The sequence below is a fragment of the Leptonotus elevatus genome, chromosome 1 (genome assembly GCF_054856555.1).
Source record: "Leptonotus elevatus isolate MCC_2025b chromosome 1, RoL_Lele_1.0, whole genome shotgun sequence".
NCBI classification, from domain to species: domain Eukaryota; kingdom Metazoa; phylum Chordata; class Actinopteri; order Syngnathiformes; family Syngnathidae; genus Leptonotus; species Leptonotus elevatus.
This window is the reverse complement of record NC_141239.1, coordinates 31,771,970-31,782,800: the sequence shown is the minus strand read 5'-3', so window position 1 is coordinate 31,782,800 and position 10,831 is coordinate 31,771,970. Positions and strand designations below refer to the sequence as shown.

At 39.0% G+C, this 10,831-nt stretch overlaps 1 protein-coding gene across 1 annotated transcript; it reads right to left on the bottom strand.

The window, feature by feature from the left end:
* Window positions 1-2,479: 2,479 nt before the first annotated feature.
* bri3 (brain protein I3) lies at window positions 2,480-8,624 on the bottom strand. The gene is made up of 3 exons (XM_086095545.1): window positions 8,054-8,624; window positions 6,361-6,469; window positions 2,480-4,425 (listed from the first exon to the last, which is right to left on the bottom strand). Exons 1-3 carry the CDS (start codon window positions 8,238-8,240, stop codon window positions 4,293-4,295), a joined length of 429 nt encoding a protein of 142 aa, XP_085951671.1. The 5' UTR covers window positions 8,241-8,624; the 3' UTR covers window positions 2,480-4,292.
* Between the last annotated feature and the right edge of the window lie 2,207 nt (window positions 8,625-10,831).

Here is a 10,831-nt window from a genome sequence, read left to right as displayed (position 1 = left end):
CTAGTGAATGACGCCACTTCCCCGAAATCTCTCAACGTTATTTTTTACGAAATAAAATGCACACAAATATTTTATCTAAGCCCTAATTACTGTCGAAATATATTACAAAAAATATATATATTTGTGTACATTGAAATAATATTATAGCAATAGTATATATATATTATTATTATTATTTACTAAGAATTTTTGCTTTAAATGAACAACAGTATCGGAAACTCATGTACACAAAAAACGTGGAGTCACTGCTTTGCTAATGTTCTCAACTGACTTAAAAAATATATATATGAAAATTTTTTATATTAGCTAATGATATTGACATAGTTGTTTTTCTGAAGTGCGTCTGTGACCAATATTTTGATGTAGTGTTGGAAGCCATGAGGCCTCAACTGATGTAATGGACTGGAGGATGCAGAAGATGGACTTTGATGGAAGAGGGTGACAGGCTGTTGAGACCCCTAACCGGAAGTGATCGTCTTTTTCACTTTGTGCTGCCATCTAGGCCAGGTCACTCGTAGAAAGAAAAGAACAATGTGTTATTATTATTATTATTATTATTGTGATTATTATGATTATTATTATTAAAGATAAAGGTTTTACCGTTGCTTTCTTTCTTTTATTAAGATCAATGTGTTCCCGTTTTTCTCATTTATTATTATTGTCAATTTTTTTATTTGCACTCTCTTGAAAAATGTTTAAACAATTTTTTCGATCGCCACACAAATAGTATTGCATATAGCATATTTGTGTTTCTTTGTATCTAATTATAAGATCTTCCATTATGACGATCCTACAGTAATTGGCTGGGAGTAATCACAAGCTTATAATACTGCCTTAGGTCATCTTTGCAGGACATGAAACCATTGAAATGGACACTGTCCTGCAAAGATTACCATTCTCTTAACAACACACACAAACACATTTCTAAATATATACCTGTGTATATAAATGAGACAAGAAGATAAGGAGTATGTTTCGAGTTATTTTTGGTGGTCATTTTCTTTGTGAAATTTGCAGCCCATTGCAGTGCGAACAAAACACAAGACTCAAATTGAATGATCAAGCCTTTGTGGCTAATTGCGGAAGACACTGAAAATAAAACAGCCACAGTGGTTACATTTCAGTTTGTAACACAGACGATCCCAGACTTGATTTGCATTCTGGATTTTTCTCCAGGCAATAAACTTTTACAGTTTGAAGTCAAAGTTGATGGGGCGTTCACCATTGAGTAAAATGATTCACCTTTTTTTAAACGAAGCAGGATAACATCCCCATGTTATTACTCATAATAATGTTCTGTTCCTTCACATTCAGAGCACATCTTTGGCTGATTATGTACTGTTATTAATATGCAGTTTGCTACAGACGTGCTTTGCTGGTTAAAGTCTGTAATAAGTTTTGCTCTGATCAACCAATCAGAGGACGGGGGGAAATGCAGACATGGTTGTGTCCCTGTGGGCCAAATTAGAGACTTTATTGATTAAAGAAACAACCGCACTGCACTACAGTTTAACTTACATGTGCCACTGCCAGCACTATCGATTCTGAAGGTCCTGGACCGATTAGATTGATGTGGCAACACTTGGAGGCTGAAATCTGATTGGACAAAAACTTCATAAACACATACTAGAAGTAGTACATCCAAGAGAAATGCTCTGGAATGAAAACAATAGACTGTTGGGAACAAATATTACGGGGAAAATTGATAGGTGGTTTATATAATCACTTGTTTTAAAATTAGAACTCAGAAGTCAATAGCTAAAGTTTTCAAATTTATACTTGACATTCCACTGCATTCAGGGCAGACATGCTTTATTTCACATTTGTTCTCCCACCGACCTTGACTGCTAAGGGGGTTTCCCCAATATTAAGTTCTCCATCTCTTATCTGCCCACGTTGATATCCTCAAGCCACTTGCCTTACTCTTTGCCATCTGGCTGCAGGAAAGAGTCCATGACATGGATGAGCCATTGGCAGCCTGTGAGCTACATTTGGCCCCTTCACACACTCATGGTGGCCCTCTAATAAATTTAGAAAATTATAGAAATGTTGACTGTAGATGATCAATGTTTTAATAAGTGTTCACGGTTACATAGCAGAAATCGCTTACTAGCACTCTATTATAATGTAATAAAGCAAAAAAGAGAGCGCCAAACGTTGCACCAATAACATTTAGGGTTATATTAGGAACAAATCCTTTTAGGGGAAAATGTTTAATTGAATGCTGTGTTGAATAACATTATTTTGCTTAAATAACTATATTGTCCTACTCACAAACAAACATCCAATTCAAACTGAACTGGGACTAGTTCTAAAATTCTTCAGCTAACATCTCAAGGCCACAAATTCATCTATCCAAAATTCCAAATTATTTTTGCATAACAGCAGGCAGCTCACAAGCAAAATCATTGTAGCTTTTTATGGGGGGGGGGGGGGGTGCTTTGAAAACAAAGTGTTCTGAAAACAACCAGTCCACAACTAGAGTAGCATGTTTTTAATATAAACTAGTATAAGTTTGTAAAAAAGTAAGAAGCTCAATCACAGCCGCATGCATACGTAAGCTCTTTGTCAAGACTTCTTTTTTTGTATCTAAGATGACAACTGGGATGGAAGACGACATGTTTTGATTGTCTTGCGAAAGAGGAAGGGACCACGGAGACAAATCCAGCTGGTTAATTTTCGAGTCATTTCTGCGCTCCCCAAAAAAAAAAAAAAGAGTCAATTTTCAAATAGGGATGGAGGTGAAAGTACCTGAGGTTGGCTTTTTGGCCCTGGAGATGATGCAGAAGGAAAAAGGGACAATAAAAAAAGCGAGCAGAATCATCAATGAGCAGTGCAAATATGGCCCCCGGCAGCTGTTCATTTCGTTTACATCCTTGGTTGTCCATCCCAAAATATAAGATGGGTCAGCAACACTGAGCCTCTACGTGAACTCAAAAAAATATATATATCGCTTCAGTTCATGATTGATGAAGAAAATACTGCCTTTTAACTATATCATCTGAATCTACATTTTAGCATGTTTCATGTCAGCGACAGCAGTGTGTGATAAAAATAAAAAAAAGGCATAAAAAATACTGGAATTTTGTACACACTATTCACAAAAAGTTCAGGATAACGGGCTTTGGTTTGAAATTTCAGGATGGACTCAAAATGTGAGTGTGGACAGAGGGAAGGCGCTGGTGTGGCACTTTGTTGTCAGTCGCAAGTGTGCGCACATCACAGTTAGAAAGGCGGAAGCGTGTGACTGTGAAGGGAACCAGAATGGAAGGGAGTGTGAGGGGGGGGGGGGGGGGTTGACAATCACCATGGGGAAAAGGGCTTTGAGTGTGGCCATTTTAGAGCGCCTCATTGTCAGCCGCTAGTGTGCGCATGCCGCAATGAGAAAGGCAGACGCATAAGGGAAAAAAACAAAACAAAACATCTTGACGGCCATCGTGTGAACAGGGTCTTTTTTGAGGGTCTCGATGTCACGGCGTGGAAAAGCCCTACAACAATCTGGCAGGATATAGTCCAGCCACCGGAAGCTTGAAGCGGTGGGGGCTTAAAATTGACATTCTCTAAACTTTTGAACTCTCATCCAACTGTTTGATTGAGTACTTTTTGCACAGTTTGTTTTTAAACAAGGAGCTGGACGTCAAAAGAATCCATGAATTAACAAATCAATTTCTTGGTTCACATATTTTGTATTATCTTGTCTGGTATGCATGTAGACCCGTTTTTTTCCCCCCTTGGCCTTGGCTCATTTTCTTTAAAGATGCATCAGAAAACCTTTTCAACTCGTTTAGATACTGTTGTCATTCACCATCATCTTCTGGTCTCATGTGGCTGAACATTTTACCAGAGGTACGAGTAAGTCACTAAATAACCAACAATTGATCATAGGTACTTTAACAGGATGTTCTCAGAAGGAAGCTGCTACTAAGCTCAAGAGTGTCACTGATGTCATTAGCAGGTTGAAGCAGAGAGACTGCAAGAGTCACAGAAAGGCAAACAATTGGTTGGTAATTTTCATGGACCTAACATGTTCTGAATTTTGCCATTCAGCTCCTTGTTAGAGAAGAGAAAGTACTTGTAATGCAAAAAGTACTTATACATCGAACAGTGGACATTACGCACATGCCAGAAACTACCACTGCAAGTTTCACACTCAACAGTACAAGTTTCAAGAAGATCATGTAAAATTCACCTGTAAAGCATTTAAGGTTCCTCCTGAAATTTCATCCTAATGTCCAATATCCCGAACTTTTGGTGCGGCGTGTATGTGTCTTTGACACATTGGTTTGATTGGTCTATCCAAAGGTGGCGCCGCAGTTGGGACATCGCCTCTGTCGCAGGGCAAAGCAGAAGAGGATGCCCAGTGGGAAGAAGAAGATGGCGCACAGGATTCCCAGGCAGGTGAAGTCATCCTCCAGAACGCCAACTCTGTGAAATTAAATGGGGAGGAAAGGAAAGGGAAAACAATGCTTATTAAGCACCCTATAGTTTGATCAAGCATGGTTTGTGAGACCAATACTGTACAGCAATCAAGTCAGCATGGTAACTTTGTGGTTGGCACAGCTGCCTCAGTTCTCTGGGTCAAGGTTCAAATCTCGGGTGTGTGATGTTTGCATGTTCTGCCTTTGATTGTCTGGGTTTTCTCTTGTGGACTGGCACATTCAAGGGTGTTATACTGTATAATGTTGCTTGCCCAACACTGCCACGAAACAGCAGATAATTCCATCATATCTTAAAAAAACAATTTGTTTATCATTAATCCTCCTCATAGTTGATGCAAATTTAGCCCAATCCCTAAACGCTACTTATCCATTTTGCCTTTTTATGACTGGCAGAGGTAATTGACTAACACAGTAACAACAAAACTGAGCGTTTGAAACACTGCAATTACATGCAGATTCTGTTGAATCCTAAACGGCAAACAATTCCAAATGGACAAATGCTTTCCTTATGATGTGGATCACAACTTGAATACTGCTCTGTGTCACAAAAACACAAAGCAATCTCATAACATCTCCATGACATCCGACCAATGCCAGTTGGTGGACCGGAGGATATTTAAAATACATTGAAGACAATGTAAAGTGATTTTTTAAATTACGTTTCTAAATAAATTTCACATGTTGAAAGATAATTGTGGAAAATGTGCAGACTGTGTTGTACAAATGTACACAACTGCAGAGATTTATAATAAAAAAATTAAAAACACAGAGCTATGTGGTTTTCATTACATAATAATATTACCCAATGCATTTCCTATGGCAGTGATTTCCAATCCATTTGCTGCGAGAGACCATCAGGTGTGACGCGGGAAATTAACCGATTTACAAATAATGTATTTTTATTCATCTCTCTATGCTAGCCACGTATAATGACAGCTAGCACAATTAAATGCTATTCCTGTAGATGGCAATTAGGCTAAGTATCCACTTATTATGACTGTTTGTGCCTTAGCTCCATAAAAATTGTGACAAACTGACAATTGCTATGTATCATGCATCAAGTCAGTCATTCCCTTTAGTGGTATGCAAAAAAAGGCAGCACAATTTTCACATTTGCCATTCCCACATGCTGTACAAATATCTCACAAACTGATAGTGAAAATGCCATGACCAAATTCTGATTCAGCATTCACTTTTAACGGTGAATTTGCATCTCTATTCAGGTCACCAGTGATTCATGCAGACCTAATTGCAATTGAATAATTAAGTACTGTTTTCCTATATTTATATTAGCACTTTGTGATTTCATTGGAAATATAAAGTGCATAACAAAAACAATTTATCATTATTATTATTATTATATTTAGGCGCATTGTTAATGTTCAAATTGTGCATAACGTTACAATATTGAAAAGGTCTACTCTACACAAAAAAATGTTGTGGGTTTATTTCAATTAGTGCATTATAAGACACATACATACTAAAACCTGTCATGTCATGTTTCAACATCTACACAATTGTTTCACAATAAAGTTAAAAGTGAAAGCACCAATTTTAAAAATTCAACCACTGATTCGCCATTCTGCTAGTGAATTAGCGATTTACCTTTCACCCCGTGCGGCTCGACATGAGACTAAGAGGATGCTGGCTGACGTTCAGTTAAAAAAAAAAACAAAGTGTGAAAGCCACGTCCGCTCACAAGATACAAAATATGCGAGTGTGTGCGTGTGCCATTGCTCAACCTTACATTAACCAATGATGGTGGTTGTTTCAGTAAAAAGGATTTGTCACGGTGACCACGTGACACACACATTGCTTACTTTGTTCATACAGCTGATTTTTTTTTTCCCCACAAGTGGCAACATCATCAATGTGTAATCAGCTTTATGCGTGTGTTTTGATGTGATTTGTGTGCCTTGACCTGCAGGCCGGGCAGCCGCCTACCACCACAACGGAGGGCTGGATGACCGTGTAGGTTTCAGAGTAGGGCTGGTGGGACACGGCCGCTCCCAACTGGCCTGAGGGGTAGCCTGCGGTAGAAAACAAACGTGCACATGACTACACAATGAACTTCTTTTAAGAGGTGGAAAAAAAACAACAGGAAGTTTTCCCAGAACAATTTATCAACTGGATTAAATGCTCTCAAATGTGGCTCTTGTAACACATATGTATATAACTGATATGCTAAAATATTACCATAACTATACTCACAATGTAAATGTATCAATAATTTGAATTTGGGTGAGTAACTCTCAGGCAATATTGACATTAGTCCCAAGAGCTACTTTTGTGAACTTTGATATAAACATTGCACGTGAGAAAACTGCTACACGTGCGGGGGGGGGGGGGGGGTGAATGTGCTGTAATCATTAACAAGTTGTTCCAGCATTTGTTTCTTCAACACGTTAGATGCAGACCATGTTGGCACTATATAATGGCCTATGTATGTAGCGACTTTGCATTTTGTTAGTGCTGCTTAAATATGTCATACAGGTACAGTGATACTTTAAGTGTGGTGCTTGAATCACTGGTATACACAGGCTGTAGTGGTATGTAAAAGAATCACTGCTTCAGTGCAGTTAAATTTTGTATTGAACATACATTTGCATTTAATCTTTAAAGGTGCATTGTGCCGTTTAAAAAGGTAATATTAAAGCTTTTTCTACATCATGCATGCTCCACTAATGCCCAGATGAGTACGAAGAGCTCTGACTGTTTTAGTCTGACTGCACCTATCAGCTTTTATCTTCCCTTTATAGTAGTGTGCGGACCCTCACACTCACAGTTTCTTTGGAGAGGGGCGGAGTTTTTCTTACCTAATTTGAAGTCATGTCTTTGTTTCTCAACTGTGTCTGTCGCTTTAAGATCATGCACGTACTTGCATGCGCAACATGAACGAGCCTGACAAAGATGTTGCAGTTATGCTTTGGGCCAGAGGTAGCAGTCGCGAGTAAAAAAGTGACAAACTGCACAATGATCCTATAAAAACTGTTTGTTTTTCAGATTTTACTACTACAGTATTTAATTGTGGTAATAATTGGGGCACTTGAAGACTTGCCTAATATACAAGTATTACAAATTGTGACTTTAGTCGTTTTTAAAGGTGGTGCTTGAAAAAAAGTTTAAGAACCGATGGTGTTTATATCTGACGTGTATAGTCCACAATATATAAATCCCTTTACTGTATGCTAATTAGGGATGAAAGAATGTGCTTCGAAGGAAGCCGTTACCGTGTTTTTTCTACAGCCCTATATCCAGGATTTGATCAAAATTTCACCCTTAAAAAAAAAACTTCCGTGATACAATCACAACTTCCGCCCCGACCTTTCATTGCTACATAAACGATCATACAACTCATTAACGGCAAAAACGTGTGCATCGTGTATTATATATTGCCTAAAGATGTATAAACTTGATGAACGCTAAACTTTTCCGGTACATTTTATCATTTTTTAGTGACGCTCGAAAGCAAAACAAACCGCGCACAAACGAATCCGGAAGTGCGCGGCAGTGCCCCATCTCCTCCATGTTAAGTCTAGTTTCGTTTAACCGCGCCACAATGACACTACGGACGCGAATGCGACAGTGACACACAGCAGACTTGCTCGTCTTACCATGGCCGCTGTGTGGGTAGGGGTAGGGGTAGGGGTAGGGCGGCGGGGCTGCGGCCGGGATGGCCCCGTAGCCGTGCTGCTGCTGAGGCGGCGGCGGCGGCGGCGGCGATGGGCCATACTCGTAAGCCCCGGGGACGGTGTTGTAGGCGGGAGGTCTGTCCTGAAGAATAGGTTTGCTGTCCACCATGTCGGCCAAAGTTGTACGGTGCGCTACGTAACTTTATGGGATGGACGCCGAGGTGCGTTCACGACTTAAACAGTCTACCAGCCCTCCGACCCCAAAACAAATAAACAAACAAAAAAATGACACGACACTGGTTCACAAAAAAAGACACTGCGTCAAAAACGAAAGTTGGTCGCTCTCCATGCGCCAACTTTGTACCTCGCGACGCATCAAAGCCCAGTCTACAACATGCACGTCGACACAAGAATTAACTGAATTCCATCGTTGCTCCTTCGGCGCCAAGAACAACAATCATGTGTCACCAAAGCGAATTGTAACTCCCCTCAACTCACACACGGGCTCCTTTTTCCCCTCTCCAGATTGTCACAAGAGAAGAATCATGTGATGTGCGGTACTCCCCTTGCAAGCTGTAAGCGCCCAGGCTTAAAGAGGCAGTACAGCAAAACAAACGTCCTACTTCGATTTCTCCAGTTCCTTTGGAGCAGTACATTATATTACATATTATACATATGTTCGGCAAGAAAATGCATGTGAAACATGAAAGATTGATTCATATAATACATTTTAGATTTTGGATTTAGATTTTATTTTATGTATCATCGGAAAGAATGGTCAGTGTTGTTCAATTTAAAAAAATAATAAAGAAAACATGTAGGCAACCATCACTTGTCAGCAAATCAAAAGCACGGAATGTTTTTTGTTGTTCTTGTTCTTTTCTTAAAAACACAGAATGTTCGCTTGTTTGCATAGTCAAAGAATGCAAGCCATTTTCGGCCGGGGCATGTTTGCAATGCAACACTCCACTGAAAATGTCCTTCATTCGATCAGGCTGTAACATTAATAGTGCAAATAACAATGGCATGGGGGCTAAGCTGATTAAGTGTCAAAATAATGACATACCCTGTGCAACGCTATGTTGGACATGCAGTCACGTAATCAGTCTGTGACGTAGGCGTGCTGCAAGGACGTCACTAAGTTTATGGACAGGAGCACGGTGCCCCTACCTTGCTCTGCAAGATGAATTTAATGGCCACTTTATACTGAACTTTTATTGTACTTCTTTTGCAAAAAATAAAATAAAATAAAGTCATTTTTGGGGCCATAAGAATATTTTAAGGGGAATTCAACATCCTTAAAACTAGGCCATTGCCATACTTTAACTGTAACCAGGCCCTAGGTGATTTTTGTGATTTTTTATTATTCGTTTTTTTCTTCTTCATTTGCTTTATTTTCTATTTTAATGATTTATTATTAAATATAATAACTTATTGTACATTATATAAGTTAGTGGGGGTAAGATTAGATAAGTTCTTGTACTTCTTCCTGCTCTCTTTGAACATGTAAATTATGACTTTACTAATAAATATTTTCCTTTTTAACTTTTATTTTCTTTCTTTCACTTTTATTTTGTATTGCATTTATATGTTCAATAAACCACACCAAAACAAACCCCCAAAATTTATTATATAAAATATATATGCTGTATAACATATTTTATTTTTGAAAAGCTGAGGGGGGGAAATATTTTATTATCTTTTTTTTTGCCTTGCAATTTGGCATCCCCTCCACTAGATGGCGCCCTAGGCGACCATCTAGTTCGCCTATGCCCACGGCCGGCCCTGACTGTAACAAATACCCAAAAAATGTTTCAGGCCCAGTACTCACACTGTGTGATGCGGCCAAACCGGACTGAAATAGCTAATCACAAAAAAAAAACTTGACTTAAGACTCACACGCACATTGAATGATTGAATCCAGGACATCTACCGACGGGCTTCAATGGAAAACTACGACCCTGTGGAGGGTTTTGAGGTGCCACATATATTATGCTAACTAAACCACAAAAACATGGCACGATTGTCAAGGAAAAAGTAGGCTGCCACAGAGAGGAATTAGGTGAGTATAAAGGAGAGCAATATTTTTTGCTTTGGCCACATTCACTGACTATAGTTATTCAAAGTCAGCTGGGATAGGCCTATATACGAACTGCAACCCTAATGAGGATAATCACTATAGAAAATGGAGGGATAGATCAAATAATACATTAGTTCTAGAATTAAAATGTGTTCTCATCATTTTTTTCCATCCTGTACAGCTTATCGCTCCAGCATCATGGATAAACTGGATACTATCCCAACTGACTTTGGGCGAGAGGCAGGGTACACACTGGACTGGTCACCAGACAATCACCGGGCACATACAATGGATATAAACATCTACAAAGCCCAGTTCAAATGCGCCAGGATTTTGTGATTTAGAAAAGAGACAGGGAATTAAAAAAAGGGAAAACAAATCAAAACTTTTCACCAGTGATGTGACCTATTAGCTATATAACTTGATGTCAACAGGGGAAGTAAAAAAAAGAAAGAAAAATAACTGAGATAACGTGTTTATACAAGCGTACAAACACTCATGACTGGAGTGGTCAGAATTAACCAATCACATTCAAATTCGTATTAGATGGGAGTCAGCACACACTTGCCACCATTTAAAGTGCCTCTGATTAACCTCAAATAAGTTGTGTGACTTGAACTGGGACCCTCATGCCCTGCACTATTAAAAATCAATCAGTTATAATTATTTAATGAAATAAA

Excerpts from the sequence above, each read along its gene's own strand:
- bri3 (XM_086095545.1), bottom strand. The coding sequence starts at position 8,240 with ATGGTGGACAGCAAACCTATTCTTCAGGACAGACCTCCCGCCTACAAC. Across the intron at positions 6,470-8,053 it reads CTACCCACACAGCGGCCATG|GCTACCCCTCAGGCCAGTTG; the intron begins GTAAGACGAGCA and ends TTTCTACCGCAG. Across the intron at positions 4,426-6,360 it reads GGCGGCTGCCCGGCCTGCAG|AGTTGGCGTTCTGGAGGATG; the intron begins GTCAAGGCACAC and ends TTAATTTCACAG.